The sequence below is a fragment of the Octopus sinensis genome, linkage group LG13, assembly GCF_006345805.1.
Source record: "Octopus sinensis linkage group LG13, ASM634580v1, whole genome shotgun sequence".
Lineage (NCBI taxonomy): Eukaryota > Metazoa > Mollusca > Cephalopoda > Octopoda > Octopodidae > Octopus > Octopus sinensis.
Genome location: NC_043009.1, coordinates 877,607 through 903,991, shown reverse-complemented (window position 1 = coordinate 903,991; position 26,385 = coordinate 877,607). Strand labels below are relative to the sequence as shown.

At 38.6% G+C, this 26,385-nt stretch overlaps 1 protein-coding gene across 1 annotated transcript in view; it reads left to right on the top strand.

The window, feature by feature from the left end:
- Positions 1-26,385, top strand: part of LOC115218454 (zinc transporter 9) — an 87,920-nt gene that overhangs the window by 6,617 nt on the left and 54,918 nt on the right. The window contains exons 2-8 of the mRNA XM_036508103.1: positions 6,535-6,716; positions 14,941-15,123; positions 16,415-16,514; positions 18,217-18,309; positions 20,353-20,438; positions 21,113-21,210; positions 22,109-22,179. Coding sequence (XP_036363996.1) covers positions 6,587-6,716; positions 14,941-15,123; positions 16,415-16,514; positions 18,217-18,309; positions 20,353-20,438; positions 21,113-21,210; positions 22,109-22,179 — 761 coding nt within the window. The 5' untranslated portion in view covers positions 6,535-6,586. The remainder of the gene's footprint in view (positions 1-6,534; positions 6,717-14,940; positions 15,124-16,414; positions 16,515-18,216; positions 18,310-20,352; positions 20,439-21,112; positions 21,211-22,108; positions 22,180-26,385) is intronic.

The following is a 26,385-nucleotide window of genomic DNA, read 5'->3' as shown; positions in this document are numbered from 1 at the left end:
GCCTCTTGATTTTGATAGCTTCTCTTAATTTCCTCAAAAGTGAAGCATAATAGGCTCCTGTAATTGTGGTACCTTTTGCCAGGAAATCTGTCATCTCTACTCCGTCCTCGTCCCAGAAGACTGTGAGCATGACCTTGCCAGCGGAGGGCTGCACCCTTGCCTTTTTTGGAGGAGGTGAGTCACGGTGTTTCCACTGCATTGACTGGGCTTTGGTCTCTGGATCATCGTGATGGACCCAGGTTTCATCCTGTGTAATCAGTCTTTTGAAAAATTTTGACTCATCTTCTTGGCACATCTCCAAATTCGTCCTCGAGCACTCGACGCGTTCTTGCTTCTGGAAAGGTGTGAGCAACATGGGAATCCATCTGGCAGACACCTTTTGCATATGCAAATGGTCATGAATGATAGTTTCCACAGACCCGGTATTAATCTTGCCCTCATGGGCTATTTGGCGAATAGTTATGCGTCGATCTTCCAAAATGGCAGCCTCAACTTGACGGACAGATGCCTCATCAATGGCAGAAGGGGTGCGACTAGATCTGGGAGCTGTTTCCACAGAGTTCCGACCATGTTTGAATTCACAATGCCAGCGTTTTACAAGGTCATATGATGGGGCATCATTATCATAAGTTACTTTCATTTCATCAAAAGTCTCCTGTGGTGTGCGTCCTTTCAAATACAAAACCTGGACCACTGCTCGACACTCAACAGGCTCTATTTCACACTTGACTCAGTTCAAACACCTGTAAATTAGAAACCACAATTAGTTCGGAGCTGTAATTTGCCACGTAATCTATAGAGATATGAATAATTGCACATGCAAAATTTCAGCAAGATCAAACAACGGCAAGTGGGTCAGAGGCATTACTTACTGAACGTCCCTCGTATGTATATATATGTATATGTATGTATATATATGTGTATATATATATGTATATATATCTGTAAAATAATATGTGACAATTATATGGTAGCCAAGATAAAACTCTGAGTTTTGGATGCCAATGTGGAAATCCACAACACCATCTCTTTGGTTATCTGGCCATCTTGGTTATCTTGGCTACAGAATAATTGTAACATATTATTTTACAGATAAATTTCCTCTATTTACATAATATTGACGTCTCTTTCTATCTTTTGTTATCTTACCGTTTTTACCAATATATATATATATATATATATGAAAAAACAAGTCAAGATAGAAAATGCTTAAATAATTTTATAAAGAACATTTCAGTACTGGTTTCGGTCATTTTGAGACCTTTTCAACTGTAACGGTTAAATAATTAAATTTAGAAAAATTAAAAGCAAAGTTTTTAAAAAGAATATTTGTATAGTGTTCAAATATAAGTGGCATTTTCCTTGTTGCTGCCTTTCTCTGTCTCTCTTGTTTACACTTGTGGGTTCCAGGTCTTTGTGAATTCTTGGTAGGGAAGAAGAAGAAGGATGAGGAGAAGGGGGGGGAGGATTTGGGAGTGCCTTATTTTGGGTGGTCAGCTAGCAGTTGCTGTTCAATTCATGAGAATATTTCTATTGAAAGGTTTGTTTATAGAATTTGCTTATTTGCTTAGGTGTTATACTATAAAGCATTAGTGATAAAGTTAGGAAGTAGAAGGGGGAGAAAAAGAAGACGATGAAAAAGAAGAAAGAGAAGGGGGCATATGAATGAGTGGAAGTAGTGAGGTGTTGTATCACTTAAAGTTGAAAAGGTCTCAAAATGACTGAAATGTTCTTTATCAAATTATTTTAGCAATATCTATCTTGACTTGTTTTTTCGTATATATCAACTCGTGTGTTCCTTTTCATCCTTATACACACATCTGTTAGCAAAAGTAGACCTCAGCGATGAAATCCAATACTGTCTGAAGTGTGCAGGAACAGCTTTCGGCAAGCTTCGAACAAGAGTTTTTGCTGATCGGGACATCTGAACCGAAACCAAACTCATGGTGTACAGGGCAGTCATAATTCCAACCCTCCTTTACGCATCCGAAACCTGGACCCCGTATAGTCACCACCTGAAAACGCTTGAGAAATTTCACCAACGCTGTCTTTGGAAGATCCTTAACATCAGCTGGGAAGACAGAAGAACAAACGTCAGCGTGCTACAAGAAGCAAAAATGACCAGCATCGAAGCCTATGCCATCAAAGGCCAACTAAGATGGAGCAGTCACGTGGTTAGAATGACTGACGAACGACTTCCCAAACAGATCTTCTACTCCCAACTCAAAGGCGGCAAGCGTACAAAAGGAGGCCAGAAGAAACGCTACAAGGACTCCTTGAAAACGAACCTCAAAAAGTGTGACATTGACTTCAACTGGGAGGAAACGGCAAAAAACAGACCACTCTGGAAAACCACCATCCATGAGGGAGCGGCGACTTTCGAGTCAAAAAGGTCTGCAGAGCTGGAGGAGAAAAGACGACTACGGAAGGAGTGCCAGCAACAACCATGTGCGACTCTCCCTTCCGACACTAGATGTCCGCACTGCGACCGATCTTTTCAAGCAAGAATTGGCCTTATCGGTCACCTATGGACTCACCAGTAAATTTGCGCGAAGACCATCATCCTCGACCTTGAGGGATTGCCATCATCATCATCATACACCACACACACACACACACACACACATATATATATATATATATATATATATATATATATATATTTGTCTAGCTATGTTACATACATATATTATATATATATATATTTGTCTAGCTATGTATACATACATATATATATATACATGCCTGTCTGTGTGTGTGTGGGTAGGTAGGCTCATGTTTGTATATAACACACACATACATGCATGTACCTGTGTGTGATATATATATATATATATACTAAGCAATAAGGGTTTAGCAACGAGTTGCCTTACCACATACCGAATTTAGAAATAGCAGTCAAAGGGTTATAGCTATTTCTTCTACTAAAAAGGGAGATATATATATATATATATATATATATATATAATATATATATATGAGAGAGAGAGAGAGAATGCCGGCAACAAAGCCTTTATGTGGATGCTCCCAGCTAGAAACAGCAGCCAAATTTCCCTTAAATCAAGGACTACACACAGAATCCTAGATATATAATATGACATGATAGTCATAGCTGGAATGACTTTGATGATAGGTCTGCTCAATCACCCGCTGTTATCCTGTTTTTAACCATTATTGTTTATCAATTTTGTTTTCGTTTCTTGTATTCTTGTATTCTCTGTTGTGTTTACATTCTTTCCTTCTACCAAGAAATATAATGCTCACAGCTTAGTTTTTTTCCTTGGGGCTGGCCGAGTTGGAGCAAATATCAGAATTAATCAGCCAAAATTTGCCATGATGATTCGGTTTCTGACTGAAGATTGAAGGCTTCGAATGACTTGTCTGTTTTCCGTGTTCGTCCCTTCGTGTATTTCACGTTCTTTATATATAAATTTTTATTCTATATATATATATATATATATATATATATATATATATGTAACAATGATAAATATCAAAGTGAGTTATATACAGTAGCGGTAACACATCGTGACGTATATTTGCCATCTCAATATGGCTAACCCCTAAGGGTGGATGCTACTGTAGTTTTTAGCCCCAGGAGGACACACTCCTCCAGCTGGCCATAGACACACTTTCTGTGCCCTATCAGTATTTGCAAAGGGAAGTCATCCTTCCCGTCTTCAACTTATGATACACACGGACTCGAGTTTCGAGGTATTGACCTCTCGTCAGCGTGTGACAATCATAGTTGTCGGCGAGAATTAGATCTCCTTCACAAATACTTATACTTTTTCCAAATACTGATAGGGCACAGAAAGTGTGTCTATGGCCAGCTGGAGGAGTGTGTCCTCCTGGGGCTAAAAACTACAGTAGCATCCACCCTTAGGGGTTAGCCATATTGAGATGGCAAATATACGTATATATATGTATATATGTATATAAAGGTATTTCTTACACTAGGCCCTAAATATATGAGTTGCCTAGCTGTTAAGTGCACTTCTTGACCTTTTTGTTCATTTCCTCTCTCTCCCTCCTCCTCCACATCAGTAGCTGTTGTTTGGGCTGACTGGAATCATTGGTGATGAGTAGCTTTCTTTTGCTCTTAAATTTCTGGTCTTCTCAGTGGAATCTTTTACATAGGCGCAGGAGTGGCTGTGTGGTAAGTAGCTTGCTTACCAATCACATGGTTCCGGGTTCAGTCCTACTGCGTAGCACCTTGGGCAAGTGTCTTCTACTATAGCCTCGGGCCGACCAAAGCCTTGTGAGTGGATTTGGCAGACGGAAACTGAAAGAAGCCTGTCGTATATATATGTGTGTGTGTGTGTGTTTATGTCTCTGTGTTTGTACCCCCCACCACATCGCTTGACAACTGATGCTGCTGTGTTTATGTCCCCGTAATGTAGCGGTTCAGCAAAGAAACCAATAGAATAAGTCCTGGGGTTGATTTGCAACAGGATGGGCATCCAGTTATAGAAAAATCTGTCTCAACAAATTCCATTTGACCCATGGAAGTATGGAAAGGTGAATGTTCAATGAGATGATGTTGTTGATGAGGATGCGGAGGAGGAGATATATATGACTTCTTATTTCTTTATTGCCCACAAGGAGCTACACACAGAGGGGACAAACAAAGACAGACAAATGGATTAAGTCAATTATATCGACCCCAGTGCATAACTGGTACTTATTTAATCAACCCCGAAAGGATGAAAGGCAAAGTCGACCTCGATGGAATTTGAACTCAGAATGCACTGGCAGACGAAATACCGCTAAGCATTTCACCCGGTGTGTTAACGTTTCTGCCAGCTCGCCGCCCTAAATATATATACGACTTCTGGTGTACCACAGGGATCCATTCTTGGACCCCTACTGTTTGTTGCACATATTAATGACATAAAGACCAACTTGAGGAAAGTTAGTGTCGAAATATGCAACTGACATCATGCTAGACAGATCCTATGCGTTCAGACCTGAACACAATGCAGCAATGGATCTCTAGCTGTGGACAAGTGCATCACCATGCATTTTGGGAGGAAAGACCTAGCCTTTACATACTCCCTCAGTAATACCAATCTCGAGAAGTCTTCTAGTGAACGTGATCTGGATATTATTGTAAACAGCAATCTGTGTTGGACAAACCACATCTCTAAGATTACCAAGAAGGCTGAGGGTGTCCTAGCATCACTCAGTAAAATCTTTTGCCAGCCACTCTCCAGCTATCTATTTAAGTTGTGTATGGCTATGGTGTGGCCACACTTAGAGTCTGCATCACCAGTCTGGAACCCCTATCTTGCTCAGCACATAAATCTCTTGGAAACTGTTCAGAAACATGCAACAAAACAAGTATGTCTACCGTACTCTGAATGTCTTGCTTTCCAGACTATGAACACATTGAAGCCCAGACGTCTGGCAACTGACTTGGTTGACACCCACAAGATTATCCATCATCTTTCCAACGACAACATTGGGCATCTTTTTGAATTCCATATGTCAAACACTCATGGACATGCTCACAAAATAAAAAACAACACAGCACCTATGACTTTCAGAAACATTTTTGGATGCTCAGAATTATTGAAGCATAGAATAAACTACCTGCATCAGTTGTTAGCTGTCAAGATACTACATCCTTCAAAACTTCCATGCTTCTTGAAAAGCCATCAGTACACCTAATGGCTTTTTTTTCTGTTGTAGTCTACCTGAGCACTGTATACAATTTCTTTCATATATAAAAACAATTTATCTTTTTTGTTTTTGTGGGATCTTTTGTTTGGCTGCCACTTTTCAATTTCTTAAATTTTCGTTCCAATCAATTTCATATTTGGTGCATTGGTGTAGTTTTGTATGGTGATTATTGACATGAAATTCATTTTTGCTGTAAATCAATAAATAAAGAGCTAATAGCTTTTAAAGTTTACAAATTTTGGTTAATTTTAGCCGGTCGAAAGCCACAGACATATAAGCATCTGTTTCCATAGTAACAAGCCGGCTGTTACTAATCTGCTTACCCATGTGGTCATTTTTCACTTATTGAATGCTTGAAACACATGAGGTATGAGGTGGTTGTTGAGATATGTCTTGAAAATAATGGCTAAATAGGCCTTAAATCACACACCAAAAAAATATTTTTGTTTTTTCATAATTGTATGAATTATACATTTCTAGAGGTGCAGCCAAACAAAACGATATATAATATATAATGAAATGATTGTATACAGTGCTCAGGTGCACCACAACTTGTCAAAAGTGCATATGAAGCATATGCAGTAATGTACAAATGTCTGGAAAGTGAACAATGTATGAGTCAGATACATGCTTTCATGTGTATGGAGGGGAGAAAATCAGGTGTAGTGTTAGCGAATCTCAGGAAGCATGGAAGTTTTGAAGGATGCAGTGCTCCGATGATAATATATGCATATATATATATATAAACACACACTTGTGTATGTACATAATATTTATTTATATTCTTTTGACCTGTTTTTTTATTATCTTTCCTGTGAGTCATTTGTTGTTTTTGTTTTCTGTTTGCAGTTGTTGTATTAGGTGCGAACATGTTACTTCGATTGTTGCGTTTGATGAGAACATGATACTCCAGCACATCAGAAGTAATATGTTTTGTTACAAGACTTTGCAGTGTTTGAAGCAAGGTCTTTCAGGCCCTGGACCCCCAAATACTTTATTTATTCGATTTATTTGTCGAGGACTTCACAAAGGTAAGAATTTAATAATAATAATTGTAATAATAACAATAATAATAATAATAATAATAAATGCCCTGATGCAGTACCAGGCAGTGGCTCTCGTAGCTTCTGATCTTAACTGATTGGAAGTGTTATCATGTACATTGTTTTGTCTTGGTATAAAAGATGGGCTACAGCAAATATTCTGCTCAATACCACAGATTTGCTTGTCAGTTGTTTGACCATAACCAGTTGACCATGTCCCTTGGTGGCTGACGATATGTGCATCTCTGACCCTGAGCAGAAGTAGTGGGGGAGCATCATAGCCATATGTTGATAGGGATTCTTTGGGGTTTGGAGAATTCATCTCTGGAAAGATGGGTGTTTCGTTCAACATCCTTAAACAATCCTTATTCAGGGACCTTTTGAGTGGTGTGGGTTACTTGACCAGAAAATTCTAACTGGGCCCTATCTGCAAGGTCATGCACTGTTTATCTTGATATGAGATCACCATGTCACGTACATATGGTTGTGATGCATGTGCCTGGTGTACCCTTATCAGATGGGTAGTCATGATGGGTATATTGGGCTTCGTATATTTTACCCCAGTGTCACTGTGATGGCATGCACTGCTCTCTCACTCAATAATAATAATAATAATATAATAATAATAATAATAATAATAATAATAGTCCTTTCTACGAAAGGTACAAAGTTTGAAATTTTTGGGTGGAGGGTGCTAATCAAGTACATTAACCCCAGTGCTCAACTGGTATTTAAGTCATTGACCCTGAAAGGAAGAAAGGCAAAGTGAACCTTGGCAGAATTTGAACTCACAAAGAAATGATGGATGAAATTCTGTCCAGTATGCTAACGATTCTGCCAGCTTACCACTTTACTACTGATTGGCATCCGATAGTCTCGAAAGACTACAGATCTACGCCTTGGATTGGATTGGTGTTGCAGCATCGTTTGTGACTGACAAGGCCAATGCGTGAGTGACAGTCATGGCTGCAACGGTCACAAATGTGGTTGGTCAGTTGGTCGTTTGTTGGTGGTTTGCTCTTCCTGCGTCTCTGTCTGTCCTCTGCTGTCTGACGTATCTCATCTTCTCCATCACTCAGGGTGGTACTCAGCGTCTGTCTCCAGCAGGAACAGTCTTTTGCCAGGTTCTCCCAGCTTTTGGTATTCATTATTCATGGCCTTCATCTCATGTTTTCACCCCATCCTTGAAATGGAGAGGCGGTTGTCCGCGACCACCACCAATAATAATAATAATAATGAGGATGATAATAACAGTTTCAGATTTCAGCTCAAAGCCATTAATTTTGTAGGAAGGGGTAAGTCACTAGCATCAACCCCAGTGCCCAACTGGTACTTTATTGACCCCAAAAGGATGAAAGGTAAAGTTAAACTCAGCGGAATTTGAACTCAGAATGTAAAGATGGATGAAATGCTGTGAAGTATTTTGCCTGGCGTGCTAACAACTCTGCCAGCTGACCACCTTAAATGATAATAATAATAATAATAAAAGATGGGCTACAGCAAATATTCTGCTTAATACTGCAGATTTGCTTGTCAGTTGTTTGACCTTAACCAGTTGAGCATGTCCCTTAGTGGCTGACGATATGTGCATCTCTGATCACGAGCAGAAATAGTCAGGGAGCATCATAGCCATGTGTTGAGAGGGATTCTTTGGGGTTTGAATAGTTCACCTCTGGAAACATGGGTGGTTCTTTCAACATCCTTAAACAACCCTTATTCAGAGACCTTTTGAGTGGGATAGGTTACTTGACTTGAAGGAAATTCTAACTTGACCCAGTCTGCAAGGTCATGTGCTGTTTATCTTGATATGAGATCACCATGTCACGTACATATGGTTGTGATGCATGTGCCTGGTGTACCCTTATCAGACGGGTAGTCATGATGGGTATATTGGGCTTCGTATATTTTACCCCAGTGTCACTTTGATGGCATGCACTGCTCTCTCACTCAATAATAATAATAATAATTTCTTCTATAGGCACAAGGCCTGAAATTTTGGGGAGGGGAAAGTTCATTCCATCGATGCCAGTGCTCAACTGGTGCCTCATTTCATTGACCCCCCCTCCAAATATGAAAGGCGAAGTTGACTATGGTGAAAATTGAAATTAGAACATAAAAATGGATAAAATATTACTTAGCATTTCGTCTGGTGTGTTAACAATTCTGCCAGTTCTTGGGAGAGACAGTGAAATGAGACCATCTATCTCTGTGGATTTAATAAAGGATTTATTCCAGGAAACTCAAATGGTGTCTCACTGGAATATTTTAGAAATCTTCACTAAACTACTAATCCATTGGATTTAGCTGATGTGAGTTTCACCTTTTAGTATTTAAACCAGCCATATCTAGTCAAAATATTCTACCTGTTTTATGTTCAGACTGGCCATATCTGGCCTCTTATACCTACACTACAATGTCATTCTAAAAATAAACAATCACAGCATCAAGATCTGAAAACTCTAAGATAAAGCATCGTTAATGAATGAATATAACATTTCACTAATTTGAATGCTAAAGGGTTAATTAAGTGTTCCTTCTTGATAAAAAAGAAAACCTCAGCATCTCCAGTCTTTGGTACAAATCTGTTATGCAGCCTGGTGCATCCATGATAGTAGACACAAACGAAAATCCGTTGTTTGGGTGCAAAGGCTACGTTCTGTGTTAGTTTACCACAAGTGTCCTCGTTACAACAGTGATCGGTTGCACCCTATCATTGCTGAATTCAAATGTGTCTGGGCTACAGCAAGTGCATTTGGCTTTTACAGCGAGTGCACGAGCCTTTTATAACTCTTGCAGTCAGCTTCTATCAGTGAAATTAATATCTCCATCTCCAGCGTGTTTTAAAAACTAATCCAAGTCCAATTGACAGTCAGATAATCTGTAAAAAGAAGGCAGAGACTTAACATTCTTGCTGTGGGTAGTCTTACATATTTACTGTGTCATATGATCCAGTCCTCATAATCCTATGATTCTTGTTATTCAGTGAGAACAGGAGTTCAGGGTGGGACTGGGTGGAGGTCGTTGTATCGGGTGCAGTTGATATCTCCATCTTCAGAGTGTTTTGAAAACTAATCTAAACCTAATTAATTATGAGTTTGAAAACTGATAACAATACACAATAAGAAGGAAGAGACTTAACATTCTTCCTGTAGAAAGTTTTACATATCTTCTGTATCATATGATCCAGCCCTCATAAACACATGATCCAGCCCTCATAATCACATGATCCTTGCTATTCAGTGAGAACAGTTCAGTGTGGGGCTGGATGTAGATCCTTAAATGTGATGCTTAAAAGAGCACACAAAGAATTCATTTCATTAATTAGACTTTTATAAATTCTGTTGATAGCTTTACACAAGTCTGTTTGGGATTTAATTACTTTATATCAAGACAAATGTATACCGTAAATCCTCGAGTATAATCCGAAAAATGAAAATTATTTCCTAACCAATGTCCGAGTCTCTATTTGCTGTCCGGCAATGTTTATTCCGACGCATTTTGTGATGTCGGGCGCGAAAATACCTTAAGCTAAGCCTGAGAGCAATGAAGCCATAAAAGAATCATCCATAACTTGCAGTAAGCATCATTTATTAAAAGTTATTACTGTTATTTCTTTATTTTCTGTAAACAAAATGCACAAAAAAGCTACACGTTTGCATTATGTTATATATACAATAATAATAAAGGACGTTAGCGTATACAGTTTTACAAACGAAGGACGTTATATAGACCTCCTTGACTTAAGTTAGAGAAAGGGTGCGTATTATACAAAAGGTTTAGGTTTTTCAGAGGTACAGCCCCCTAAAAATCCCCTGCTTATTATACTTGAGGGTGGACTATACTCGAAGATTTACGGTATATATAATTTAATATACGCAGTATTTAAATAAGAGCTACTAATGCCATGGAAAGCCGATAATGCGGCGGATTTACTTATGATGCCTTGTGCTTGCAAGCAATCGTTGAGGTTCAGTGCAAATGGTAAGTCGTATTTGTTAAAACCAGGAATCTGGTCTTGGAGATAACATGAGAAAAAAAAAAGTTAATGTAAAAAAAAAAATGTGGAATGAGAAGACAAAGGGAGAATAAAATTGGAAAGAAAAGGAAGAAAACCAAAAGTTGTGTCTCCTTCGTCCGTAGATATCATAATTAACCTCAGCCAAAGTCTGCGAGACAGCTGCACAATCGACAGAAGAAAATTGTCCAGCGAGATTGATTCTGACTTCTACGGTCAAAGGGGACGCAACTCTTGGCTTTCTTTCCTTTTCTTTTTTATTCCACTTCGACTTTTTCGTTGCACTTTTTTGCGTCAATCTCCTCTCTCTATTTTTTCGAGTTTTCTCACAGACCAGCATTCTGGTATTAACAAATAGGACTTACCATGTACACCGGGCCCGGAGGATGGCTTAGAAACACACGGCACGTCCATATGAATCTGCTAGATTATCGTGTTTCCATGCCATAAAACTCTTAGCAGCTCACGTTCAAATGCTGTGGAAATTAAAAGATATCGCTCACTGTTTTTGTTCATCCGACTTGTATTGATTGGAACAATAAACACACACACACACACACACACACACACACACACATTCATCAACGACTATTGAAAAGGTTGCAAGACGCAGCAAAAAGTTTTAGAAAAGGTAAGTAAATGAGTGGAAATTGAATCGGTGAGTGTGTTAAATAATAAGGCACTAAAAGAGAATGACTCTCCCAGACACAATAACACACACACACACACAAACACAAGCGAGGTTTTGTGGATGGAAAGCACGCTTTCCCATGTTATCTTAGGTTCACTCCCACTGCACAGCACCTCGGGCAACTGTCTTCTACTAGAGTTCTAGGCCGACCAAAGCCTTGTGAGTGAATTTAGTAGAAGGAAACTGAAAGAAGCCTGTTGTGTATACATACGTATACACCTTTGTGTATGTGTGTACCCTTGTCTAGACATCATGTAATGATTGCAACTGAGCATCACGATCTTACAAGCAGGGTTGTTCATTTCCAGTTTTGTGTGGGAAACATGTCTAGCTGTAGCAAGACATTACCTTGCTTGGAAGAAGCAGGTGAGGGTTGGCAGCAGAAAGGACATTTAGTCACTGAAAAATCTGCCCCAATAAATTCCATCTAACCTATGCTAGCTTAGAAAAGTGGATGTTAGATAATAATGGTAGTAATGATGTTTATATATGTATGTATATATATATATATACACACATATATATCATCATCATCGTTTAACGTCCGTTTTCCATGCTAGCATGGGTTGGACGGTTCGACCGGGGTCTGGGAAGCCAGGAGGCCGCACCAGGCTCCAGTCTGATCTGGCAGTGTTTCTACAGCTGGATGCCCTTCCTAACGCCAACCACTTAGTGAGTGTAGTGGGCACTTTTTACGTGCCACCAGCACAGGGGCCAGTGGAGGCTGGCAACGTCCACGATCGGTTGGTGCTTGTTACGGGCAACCAGCACGGACGCCAGTCAAAGCAGTGCTGGCATCGGTCACGTTTGGATGATGTTTTTTTACATGCCACCAGCACAGATATCACAACTAGAATTTCCATTTGATTTTTTGGTGTTGATATACCTGACTCAATAGGTCTCCTCAAGCACAGCAGGTCACCTTACAATCTAAGGTAAGCACAGCAGGCCGTCCTGTGAACCATGAACTCTCTTCATTTGTTGGGTCTTCACAGTCACAGCATATCTCCAGAGGTTTTGGTCTTTTGTCATTGCCTCTGTGAGGCCCAACATTCGAAGGTTACGCTTGACCACCTCATCCCATGTCTTCCTGGGTCTACCTCTACCCCGGATTCCTTCAACTGTTTAGGAGTGGCACTTCTTCACACATCTCTCCTCATCCATCTGAAATACATGACCATACCAACGCAAACGTCTATATATATATATATATATATATATATATATATATATATATATATATTATACTAGCAGTATCGCCCGGCGTTGCTCGGGTTTGTAAGGGAAATAACTATATAAGCATTTTTAGAGAGTTATAGCCAAAAAATAGCAAAAAATGCATTAAAAATTGAAAAAAATTAAGGTAAATTTTTCTTTAATCGTTGACACATCGTAGATATTTTTAGAGAGTTACTTCCCTTATATAAAAGCGAAAAAATGCATTAAAATGGAAAAATATGATAGTAATTTTTTTTTAAATCGTAGACTCATCGTAGACGCGCGCTAATACCCAGAAGGGCTCGTTTGTTATTCTGGGTAACTTCTGTAAAATTATTAAAATTTTGTTCAAACATCGCTATAGAAAATGGGTTATTAGCTAATATTCAATTGGGTATGCAACAAAATTTTACGATAGAATTTTTGTTATTCTGGGTAACTTTCTGATACCCATAATAATATTTATGGTAAAATAGGCCTTAATTTCATTTAAGGTTGTGGGAAATAAACTATCGTTTCTTTCGTTTTGTTTATGTTTAGCGTAACAGTTCGTTTCTGCCGTAATGATTTCAAATGGGCTCATTCGAAAAAGTAAATAGAAATAGTGTAAGGCTTTACTCTTCTGGGAAAGACTGTGGCTTGGTCCAGTTTCTTCAGAAAAATCACCGAAAGAAACAGTTTTTAAATTTTCACTCCATTCAGGTGCCAATTCGTTTTCTTTATCGCTGTCGGATTCACTGTTTTCACTTTAATAGCTGCCAACTTGCAAAGACAAAGGAAGAGAAGGGTGATAGCGTCAGTGAAACAATTCGCTCCCTTTGTGTGTGTGTGCGTTTGCGTGTGCTGTAAACCAGACTAAGAAAAGCATTTGACACACACACCAGAATGTGAGTTTTCTGTAAATTTTGCTTAATTGGAGTTTAAATTTTAAAAACTGGACCTGGCATGACGCGACGCATTGTACTCTTAAAACTGCCAGGTAAATTGTAATTGAAGAAATCCTATATTGTAGATTTGTATAACTCCCAAAGGGAGGCAGATAAAATCTGCCTTTTATAATAAGAGATATATACTTGACCAGCAATTAATATATGCTTACAGGTTGCCAGGAATATGTTTAATTTGTAAAATTGGTATCTCCGACTGTGTAACACCACTAAGTTTAGTGACTATTTAAGCAATATAGTCACTTTCTGTTGGGGAGCACAAGTACTGATACACATGATGGTAACTGCTGCCTACAAAATTCACTGACAAGGCTATGGTCAACCGGAGGCTATAGCAGAAAACACTTGCCCCAGGTGTCGTGTAGTGGAGCTGAACCTGAAACTATGTGGCTGGGAAGCAAGCATCTTAACCAGACAGCCATGCCCACCCCTAATGGATGGTTAATGAAGAAGGAGCACGATCTCCTGAAATATTCCTATACACCTCTTACCTATTATTCGATATTTGATCACATTGTTTATATGGATGGATTCATTTACGAAACGTCAGAACTTTCAGTGCTGGCTCTAATTTCTATAGAAAATCTATAGAATTAAACTTAAAAGTGACAGGACACAGTCATGACTTATAAAACCTTTAATATACTTGGTAATCTCTTATATAAAATCAATTCTGTCTGTCTGTCTGTCTTCTAGGATCTCGGGCATCCTCCATCCGATTGCGCTCAAATTTGATATGTAGATACCGACAGTATCAGGGCATGTATAAGTCTTGAAAAAAATGACAAAAATCGATTCCAGGTGAGAATGCGATTGATAAAGCTGTTTTTGTCCTGCTTTTTTTCCGTCAACCTGTACATAACTGCACCTTCCATTTTTTGTTGTTTTTGTTCTGCTTAAAGGCACGTTTCTTTCCTGCCAAGCCTACTGTTTAAACCATGTTTGTGTTCTCCCAGTCAACAGCTTTATCATTACTGGTACTTTAAACTCTTTGGTTGCATATTTGTGTGAATAAAATCGTTTTTCTTTGGAATAGAAAAAAGTCTATATTTATTTCTTCTTTTGCTGGTGTCTCAAATTTCGGTTAAATCAGTGTTTCTCAAAGGGGAGGCCTAGGGGACAGACAGACAAGTTGTTTTGAGAAAATTTGGTTTAAATGTTTGACAAGTCAACACTGTCCATTGGACGGGGTGGGGGAGTGTTTTGCTCCTCTATTATAGTTGCGTAACGGAATATGGTGTCCCCACCAGTAGTTAATACACACACACACACATTCTCACCATTTTTGTAATGCATTTGCATTGTTCAGAATTTTTCCTGATATTTGCTTTTCTTCTGCAGACTGTCGAAAACACGACACGATATTCCAGTTACCATCTAACTTCATTGTGAATGCTGGTAGACAGTTAATGCTTTACCGATGTCTTTCGTCTGTGTCTAACGAAGATCCTCCTGGCAGCAAGAAGAAAACAACAGAATCTGTGAATCCAACTCCAGCTGCCAAACCCACGAGACTCTTGAAAGGTAATTCCAAGTTGATGAAGTTCAAACTGCTTGCATCTTTGATGATTGTTGATGTTTCTTAGATCCTCTGTCTACTCCTCATTTCTCTCTCCCTCAGTCTCTCTTTTACACTCTCACTCCATCTACCTTGTTCACTTTATGTTTATACTCTTCCTCTCTATCTCTGTCTCCCTCTCTACTATCTCTCTCTCTCTCTCTCTCTCTGTCTGCCTCACTTTCTCTATTTGTCTTATTTTCTGTCTATCTCTCTCTCCCTCTCTACTATCTCTCTCTCTCTCCTCCTGCATCACTTTCTCTCTATCTCTTTTCTTCCCCATCTCTCTTTTCCTTTCTGGTCTCTTCCTCTCTGTCTGCATCATTCTCTATTGATCTCACTTTCTATCTATCAATTTCTCTCTCTCTCTCTCATCTCTGTATCTCTCTCCATTTGTCTCATTTTTCTCTATCAGTCTTCCTCTCTCTCTATCCACCTCACACTCTCTCTCTCCACTTCATTCTCTCTCTGCCTCTCTTTCTGTTTGTCTCGTTTTCTACCTGTCAGTCTTCCTCTTTCTCTCTCTCTCTCTGACCGGTCTCTGTCTATTCACCTCACTTTCTGCCTGGTCTCCTTCTGCCCCAACCATTGTTGAAGGCCCTGTAAAAGGCCAAGGGCATTGCCCTTTACTTCTGAATGTAAGAGTAAAAAAGAAACAAAAGAAACAGAAGGACATTGGATCTGCTTAGCTGAATTGTTAACGAGCTGAATTGTTAATGAGCTCGCTTGATGAAGGCACAACCTTTATTATTGATCAGAGAACATATTAAGGGACATGCAAGGCACAAATTTAACCAGATAGAAGTTTGCTGTTACTTAAATAGTTTACAATCCTCCCTGCACTTAGAACATTGCTATAAAATAGGGGGGGAAAAAAAAGGAAAAATGTTCCCTGCTGCCCTAGAAACTTGGCAATATCCCAAACTTTGCAATATATTGAACAACCTAAGCTACTGGTCGGACAAGTTGCCTGTTGAACTCTGTAGCCGGTGCCACAATTTTGGCGTAACCTGAATGTTATTCGTTTATTGATTTCTCTTAGAATTTGGGACTTGGTCTGCCTGTTATTGATGAATGAATTTTTGGATATTTCTTCTTGAGTAACACAGCAGGTAAGGGTTGGCAGCAGGAAGGACACTTAGTCACAGAAAAATCTGCCCCAATAAATTCCACCCGTAGCTTCTCTTCTATGTAAGGTCTTTATGGCCAATATATAATGAATAAATGAAGCCATTTATGCATTTCTCTATTTTCCAGTTACCCCAGCAAAGAAGAAAAAATCCATTGATTACAGTTATGTGGGGAATGTTTTCATCTTACCTGTTAGAGCCATGAATGAGTTTCTTCTATCACCAAAGTAAGTTGGGTTTTTTTTCCTTGTTCAAGTTGTTATTTATATACATATGAGAGCAGGCATGGTTTTGTGGTTAAGAAGTTCTCTTCCAAACCACATGGCTTTGGGTTCAGTCCTACTGCATGGCACTTTGGATAAGTTTCTTCTACTTTCACCCTTGACTGACCAAGACCTTGTAAGTGGATTTGGTAGATGGAACCTGAAGGAAGTCTGTTGTGTGTTTATTTACAATTGCACCTTAAGGAAGTTGAGTGTAGATGTCTCTTCTTGTTGCTTCTCTTCTCAACAAATTGTCTGTTACTTAGTCTTTGAATGTTTGAAAAAGAAGTAAAAATTGGCATCTGGAAGGACATCTGGCTGTAAAATATTATCTCAGTAATATATGTCTGTAGCACAGAAAAAGGGACATAAAACCTAGGAATAAGCTTCTTTGTACATTCAAGTCTTCCACTTTGTTCTAAACAATACTGGTCATAATAATAATAATAATAATAATAATTGTGTACAGTGCTCAGGTGCACTACAACTCATCTAAAGTGTATATATAATCAGGTGTAGTTTCGACGGATTTCCCATTCATATCATATGAATAATTATGTGGCCCCTTTGCAGCAAGAAACCTATCCTGCTGTGGTCCCCTTCTTTCACAGTGTAACCTTTCATCTATTAGCCTAGAACCACTTTTCTTGGCAGGCTCGGCAAAAAGAGACCGATATAATAAGTATCAGATTTAAAAACCATAAACCTTTCAAGGTGGTGCTGTAGCATGGCTGCCATCCAATGATTGAAACAAACAGAAGTAAGACAAAGGGATCATACGAACATCATTTATTTCCAATAACTATGTCTAGGCTGTTTGTTTTTCAATAGAATAAGAGAGTATTATTTTGCTTGGAAACAAATCAGGAAAGATATCTGACCATAGAAAACTCTACCCCAACAAAGTCTCATTTGATGCATGCAGGCATAGCAAAGCAGACATTAAAATGATGGTACTGGTGATGATGCCATGTGGAAAGCATCCAGTATACTCTGTAAAGTGGTTGGCGTTAGGAAAAGCATCGAGCTGTAGAAACCATGCCAAAACAGATTATAGAACGCTAAGAGCACCATCCAAGCCTGATCGTTGCCAGAGCAGCTAACTGGCTTCCATGCCAGTGGCACGTAAAAAGCACAATTCAAGCGTGATTGTTACCAGCATCGTTTTACTGGCACTTGTGTGCCGGTGGCACGTGGAAAAAACATTCAAGCGAGTTCATTGCCAGTGCTGCTGGACTGGCTCCTGTGCAGGTGACACGTAAAAAAACACCATTTGAGCATGGCCATTGCCAGTACCACCTAACTGGTCCTTGTGCCAGTGGCACGTAAAAGCACCCACTACACTCCCGGAGTGGTTGGCATTAGGAAGGGCATCCAGCTGTAGAAACTCTGCCAGATCAGATTGGAGCCTGGTGCAGCCATCTGATTCGCCAGTCCTCAGTCAAGTCATCCAACCCATGCTAGCATGGAAAGTAGACGTTAAATGATGATGATGATCATCATCATCATAATTGCAGCTCCTGGTATTGCTAGCGCCTGTCAAACTCAACATTGGTAAAACAGGCGTTAAATGGTGGCAATGATAATAAAAATGAATCTGATTTTGTAATTAAACAGATTTTGGTTTGGAATCTTCTTTAAATACATTTTTTTTTTTTGGTCCCAGTGACTTAACACAATTACCAAAGTACACTCGAAGAAGTCCATATGGAAGAGAAATGCCGATTTTAATGTTTCTAAGGTCTGATGTTGAGAAGCTGTAAGTTACCTCTTTGCTATCTGTTTTTTGTTTTTTTTAAACGTTTTATAAATTTATTCTGCAAATTAATTGCATGAGATCATACCTGATCACATACACATACACACACAGAGATAAATACACATATGCATACACACACACACTCATACACATACACACAGACAAATAATCATGCACAGAGAAACGTACACAAACATCCACACTCTCTTGTACACGCGTGTATTTAGACAGCAACACGATCACATAAGTGCATACTCAATCGCACTCACAGCCATACACACACACACACACACACACACATGCAAGCACATTCAAATACACATGCACACACACACACACACATGCACACACATTACTGTTTAGTTAGACTAAATTATGACAGCAGGAATAATGAAGCTTACAGAGAAGAAACACACCTGCTAAAAATAGCAGTTAAATCTTCCTCACGTAACACTGTCTACCCAGCCACTGACTCCCTAAATCACCATATATGAAATACTCTGTCACTTTTTTAATACACTTTAGGCAGACGGGTGGTCAGGAGGGGTGCACACATGTGGCAGTGTGTCTGTGCCAGGTCTGCACTTACCAGACGGGTGGTCATGAGGGGTGCACACATGTGGCAGTGTGTCTGTGCCAGGTCTGCACTTACCAGACGGGTGGTCATGAGGGGTGCACACATGTGGCAGTGTGTCTGTGCCAGGTCTGCACGTACCAGACGGGTGGTCATGAGGGGTAGACTGGGCTTTGTATATTTTACCCCAGCGTCACTTTGATGGCATGCACTGCTCTTTCACTCAATAATAATAATAAAAATAATAATACGTTCTGCTATAGGTACAAGGCCTGAAATTTTTTAGGGGAGGGGACTACATCGACCCCAGTGTTTCACTGGTAGTTAATTTATCAACCCTGAAAGGATGAAAAACAAAGTTGACCTTGGCGGAATTTGAACTCAGAATGTAGCGACAGGTGAAATACCACTAAGCATTTTGTCCAGCATGCTAACGATTCTGTCATCTTACCTTCTTCTTCTTCTTCTTCTTCTTCTTTTCTTCTTCTTTTCTTCTTTTTCTTTTTCTTCTTTTTTCTTCTTCTTCTTCTTCTTCTTCTTCTTTTTCTCTTCTTCTTCTTTTCTTCTTCTCTCTTCTTCTTCTTCTTCTTCTTCTTCTTCTCTTTTTTTTTTTCTCTTCTTCTTCTTCTCTTCTTCTTCTTCTTTTTCTTTTTCTTCTTCTTCTTCTTCTTCGTCTTCTTCTTCTTTTTCTTTTCTTTTTCTTCTTCTTTTTCTTCTTCTTCTTCTTCTCTTTTTCTTTTCTTTTCTTTTTCTTTCTTCTTCTTTTTCTTTTCTTTTTCTTTTTCTTCTTTTTCTTTTTCTTCTTCTTTTTCTTTTTCTTCTTCTTCATCATAATAATAATAATTATTATTATTATTATTATTAAAAAAAAAAATGCCCGGATGTATTACCAGGCAGTGACTCTCATGTCTTAACTGATTGGAAGTGTTATCGTGTACATTGTTTTGTCTTGGTATAAAAGATGGGCTACAGCAAATATTCTGCTCAATACCACAGATTTGTTTGTCAGTTGTTTGACCATAACCAGTTGAGCATATCCCTTAGTGGCTGACGATATGTGCATCTCTGATCATGAGCAGAAGTGGTGGGGAGCATCATAGCCATGTGTTGAGAGGAATTCTTTGGAGTTTGAATAATTCACCTCTGGATTCATGGGTTCACCATCCTTTAACAAACCTTATTTAAGGACCTTATGAGTGGGATGGGCTACTCAACCTGAAGAAAATTCTAACTTGACCCAGTCTGCAAGGGCATGCACTGTTTAACTTGATATGAAGTCAGCATGTTGTGCACACTTGGTTGTGATGCATGTGCCTGGTGTACCCTCATCAGATGGGTAGTCATGATGGGTATATTGGGTTTTGTATATTTGTACCCCAGTGTCACTTTGATTGCATGCACACTACTCTCACCCAATAATAATAATAATAATAACAATAACTAAATAAAATTTTGTTTAAATATTTCAGAGCAATCAAAAAGTGGGGTTCTTTGTCAAATGTTACTAAAGAAAAACAGAAAATTATTCAAATGGAACGGGAACGATTTGGTCGTTGTAAGTGGTTTTTGTTTTTTGTGTTTGAATGCTATTTGCAGCATCTTGGATAAGATTTATGTAACAAAGGTAATTGATCAGTTTTTCCATGAAGACTGCAGGGCACTGGACATGATGCTTTACTCTATCTAAGTCTCTAATGTAAATTTTTATATATAAAGCTGAAGTTGTCTGTGTGTGTGTTTGGTAGCCTTCAACTACCACTATCTCCTCCGAGACCCTGTGGCACAAGTTGACCAAAATTGAGAGTATAATAGAAGAACGCTTGCTCTTCCTTCCGTAGAGGAAAAAATTCAAATTGGACCATGTTAAGACCAAAAATTATTTACATCAAAAAGGTGCTTTTTTTTCTATGAAAATCTCTATTTTTTACAATTTTTTGACTGCTGTGTTGCCATTTTTCAGTGTATTTCAACCAGAAAAATGTTCACTTAAAGAGAATAACAAGCTACATAATGCAAAATTTTTACTTTTCAAAAATTCCAATTCTAAAGGGTCGGAAAGAAAACGAACCTGAGCAACGCCGGGCTATACTGCTAGTTAAATATAAATTAAAGAGAGAAATAACTTCAAGACACATATTTGTAAATCTTTGTTATTAAATTTTATTTAATTTTGTATCTTTTGTAATTTAATTTTTTTTTAATTGGATTTATTGAATTTTTTTTCTGTAGTGGACTTGTTCCAACTGAAGGCAGCAATAGAAAATTATAAAAAGCAAACAGGTGATTCTAAAAAATTTGAACTTGCTGAAGAGCAAGAAGAGCAACAGGTAATCGTTGTCTTTGTTTGTTTATTTTTTCTTGCTTTACTTAAGGAAGAAGTTTGACTGAGGAATGTGAAATTTAACTCTTTTGGCATTAAGGAAAGGCATCCTTAGCATTGGGAAGGACATCTGTGGTATTGAGAAGGGCATTCAGCCATAGAAGTCATGCCATCAACTCCATCGTCCATCCAGTCCATTGTCCATCCAATCCATCGTCCATCCAATCCATTGTCCATGCCGGCATGGACAATGGATGGTTTGACCAGGGCTGGCATACTGGAAGACAGCACCAGACTCAAGTCTGATTTGGCATGGTTTTCTATGGCTGGATGCTCTTCCTAATGCCAACCACTCCATGAGTGTAATGGGTGCTTTTACATGTCATTGGCATGGGTGCCATTTGTGTGACACCCGGGTGCTTTTACATGCCACTGGCACGGGTGCCAATTTACATGAGACTGGTATCTGCCACAACTGTGATTTTGCTTGGCTTGATGGGTTTGCTTAAGCACGATATAATGATCTATCTAAGTGATCTATATTACTTCTATCCTTCACCTGAATTGTAGAAAGGTTTTTCAATTTTCCTCTCTGCATTTTTAGAAGATTTTCTCATTTCCTTTTTCGTTTATTTTTCTTCTTCTGTACTACAATGCTTCAAGCAAACTATAACACTCTTATTTGAATTTGTTTTAAATTTAAACACCAGCTTAATAACGAGAATATAATTTCACTAAATTCCTCATGATTTTCAAAATTAATTGCCACAAAACAGTGTATTTGAAGAGAAACTTGCTCACAAAAGTGTATTGAAGTTGATAAGAATGAATTAGGTAGACATCACAACCATTCAGTTCTTAGACTGATATTATTTGTATTCAATTTATCAACTGATTCCTTGTAGACTCCAGGACCACAACCAGATAAGCTTTGGTCGTCTAGTTCGGGTAAAGTTGTCGTGTCAGCCATATTTATGTAAGTATTAAATTTGATCTGCTTCTTCTTCTTCTTCTCCTCCTCCACCTCCTCTTCCTCCTCCTCCTCCTCCAATCGGGACTCACACCATTGGCCACAAAGAATAATCTCTAATTCGAGCCTACTCTAAGCTACTAAGAATGCGTGTGGCAACTTGAAGACCCACCCACCACACACGGTAGACTGGCGGTTGCATGGGCGCGAAAGTTACGTTGTTATCCTCATTCCATAAACGGTGCCTTTTTAACGGGTGGAGAGCTGAACCATTCTGGGGTACAGAGGATTCGCAATGTAGACTAGGGTCTGAAAGTTTACCACACCATAGTGGGTTACACCTTGGTTCCTCTGCTTTGCGGCAGAAGTATGAAGAAAGAGTGAGAGAAAGTTATGGTGAAAGAGTACAGCGGGGTTCACCACCCACCGGAGCCTCGTGGAGTTTAGGTGTTTTTGCTCAATAAACACTCACAATGCCCGGTCTGGGAATCGAAACCATGTTCTTATGACCGCAAGTCCACTGCCCTAACCACTGTGCCATTGCTATCAGCACCACCACCATTTCTGTGTTTGCTTTTATCCATGCTAACATGGGTTGGCTGCTATATTCTCTGGTTAAATACCTTTATTTATTTTCAAGCAGGGTACTTTATTCCACTGGTCATCACATATGAAACTGTTGTGACACAATACATTATAATCATCTTTTTAATGTCCACTTTTCTGTGCTTGCATTGGTCAGACAATCTCTCTTGAAGCTTGTGTTTTTTAGATTGGATGCTCTTCTTGTTGCCACTGCTCACCTATTTTCCAAGAAACTCTTTACTCTTTTACTTGTTTCAGTCATTTGACTGCGGCCATGCTGGAGCACCACTTTTAGTTGAATAAATCGACCCAAGGACTTATTCTTTGTAAGCCTAGTACTTATTCTATCAGTCTCTTTTGCTGAACTGCTAAGTTACGGGGATGTAAACACACCAGCATCGGTTGTCAAGCGATGTTGGGAGGGGACAAACACAGACACACACGCACATATATATATATTATATATATATACATATACATATGTACGATGGACTTGTTTCAGTTTCTGTCTACCAAATCCACTCACAAGGGTTTGGTCGGCCTGAGGCTATAGTTGAAGACACTTGCCCAAGGTGCCATGCAGTGGGACTGAACCCAGAACCATGTGGTTGGTAAGCAAGCTACTCACCACACAGCCACTCCTGCGCCCATGAAAGATAATATTCCCCTTTGTTCTTTGAAGCTTTGACAGTTCAGTGGATGGACATTCTTTTATAGAAGACGGTCTGTGATTGGTCAACCAGTGTCAACATTAAAGAATGCAAATATTCACATGTGCACACACACACAGACGCAGAAGTGCAAGCGTTGCTTCCCAACCATGTGGTCTTCAGTTCAGTCCCACTGCATGCACCTTCTTCCATAGTCCTGGGCCATAGTCTAGGGCCAACCAAAGCCTTGTGAGTGGATTTGGTAAATAGAAACAGAATGAAGCCCATCGTGTATATACTCACATATATATGAGGTTACAGTTCTATATTTAAGAGATGAGGAATTATTTACATTTGACAGATATTTGTCCTCATCTTCTTTGTTGTTAACGTTTTGGCTGATATACCCTCCAGCCTTCATCAGGTGTCTTAGGGAAATTTTGAACCTGGGTTCTCATTCCTAAGCTATTTTTCGATGTTATTATTATTAACCACTACATATGGTGTAGTGGTTAAGAGCACAGGCTACTATCTCCAAGATTCCGAGTTCAATTCCAGGCAGTGACCTGAATAATAATAATACCAACAACAACAACGAAAAATACCTTAGGAATGAGAACCTAGGTTCGAAATTTCCCAAGACACCCGATGAAGGCTGGAGGGTATATCAGCCAAAACATTGTGTTAACAACAAACAAGATGAGGACAAATATCTGTCAAATGTAAATAATGTAAATAATGCTGAAAAGTTCCTGGCTTTAAGGATGTCACAAAAGGCCTGGTTGAAGGCCCAGCCTTCCGAGTTATTTTACAGGGCTTAGAAAACTGAAGGATCGCTGCAATGTGTGTGAATCTGAGAGTGGAACATGGTGAATAAAATCATAATTAACTGATCATCCTGTATTTTTTTTTTATTCAAAGCCAGGAACTTTTCAGCCCCACCCCCTCGTATATATGTGTGTGTGCACCCTGGTCATGATATCACATGATGATTGTAATTGACCATTGCTGTCATACAATTGATGTTGCTCAATTCCAGTCTGCTTTTGAAAAGCATGTCCGGCCAAAGAAAAACATTTCCTTATTTGGAAATCAGTGAGGTTCGGTGGCAGGAAATGCATTAAGCCATCGAAAATTTGCCTCTGCAAATTGCATTTGACCCATGCAGACATGGGAATGTCTGGGATGTTAAATGATGATGATGATGGGTTTGATAGTGAAGATAATCATAAAAGCAAGCAACATTTGTCTTAAAACTGGATGACATATTCCTAAAAAGATTGACTGGTCAAGGTTAGAATAGAGATCTGTTCAATTGTTTCCTCTTTGGGCATAAGCAGAATTTTGACCGAGTGGAGTTTTGAAGAAGTGTCATAGATTTTAAGACCACTAGCAATATAGCCCAGCGTTGCTCGGGCTTGTTTTGTTTTCGACCCTTTAGAATTGGAATTTTTGGAAAGTAAAAATTTTGCATTATGTAGCTTGTTATTCTATTTATGTGAACATTTTTCTGGTTGAAATACACCGAAAAATGGCGACACAGCAGTCAAAAAATCGCAAAAAATAGGGATTTTCATAGAAAAAAAGCACCTTTTTGATGTAAATAATTTTTGGTCTTAACATGGTCCGATTTGAATTTTTTCTTCTACGGAAGGAAGAGCAAGCCTTCTTCTATCATACTCTCAATTTTGGTCAACTTGCGCCGCAGGGTCTCGGAGGAGATAGTGTTAGTTGAAGGCTACCAAATCTCCCATACACAGACAACTTCAGCTTTATATATAGAGAGATCTGCTTTAATACTGAATATTATTACCTCCCTTGTTACGCAAGATTTTTTTCTTCTTCTTAGGATTACTTCCCTTGCAATGAATATCTTTTGTTTAACATAAATTCCGGTTATTTAACTTTTTAAAAAAAATCATCTTAGTTTGAATTCTCATTCCGTACCTGATTGATTATCCAGTTAGCTTGGGACCGGAAATATCCCGGTTTTCTGGGTTAGAGTTAAATATATACTCGGAATATAAAGTAAACTATAAAAAATAAAGAATTAAATTGTATTTTAACAAATTCGAATTATTATACACTTCTAAAGCAGGCTCCGTTTGATATTTATTTATCCACTTAAAATTCTTAAAAATATATCATGCTGTACTATGTACACAGTGCAATGTTTATAGAGGAAAATGGAACGAAGAAAAATCAAAAACAATCTTTTGTTGCGCTTAGGGAGAGTGAGGCAGAGGCTAAGATTTCTTTAGCTAGAAGGGCCTCCGACACATCTTGTACCAATATAACAAAACCACTAGAAAATATTAACCAGATACAAAGACGAAGTAGAAGATACAAAAATTTGTTTCAACACACGAATTCATATAAAGAATCTTGCAAACCAGATACAAAAATGAAGTAAAAAAAAAAGATCATTATATTTAAAAGATATAAATTAATACAATTTTAGAGTCGAGTATGTTTAATCTTTATCAATCTACTTAAAAACGTAAAGAATGAAACTATTTTAACTCACAGTATGGAGGTTAACCAGCTTCCGAAACAGGGTCTGTTTACTTAATACAGGATACAGCATTATTGCTCAATATCTCCAGATTTCTGGAAGCCAGATACTAGGTCGGGTAATGTATTAATATTGTATGTGATATTAATATCATACAATATCATAATGTTGTCTAGTTTAACATCACCACAAGGCACTGTTATGAGCTTTTGGACAAGGTCTTCGGTTTGAAGATATCTTCTTACTTCATCTCATCAGCCTCAGAGGCCCTTTAAAGGGTCATGGACACTGCCTTCTCTCCCTACTAAAATATAAAAAAGAACAAAAAGGAAAGAAAATAGGTGTCTCATATATTAGCTAGTGTCTCATCCTGTTTGTTGTCTGAAGTAAATGTCTTAAAATAAATTTGAATGGAAATTTCTGGACGAAATCCGTTTTTTTCACTAATGTTTGCTAAAAAAA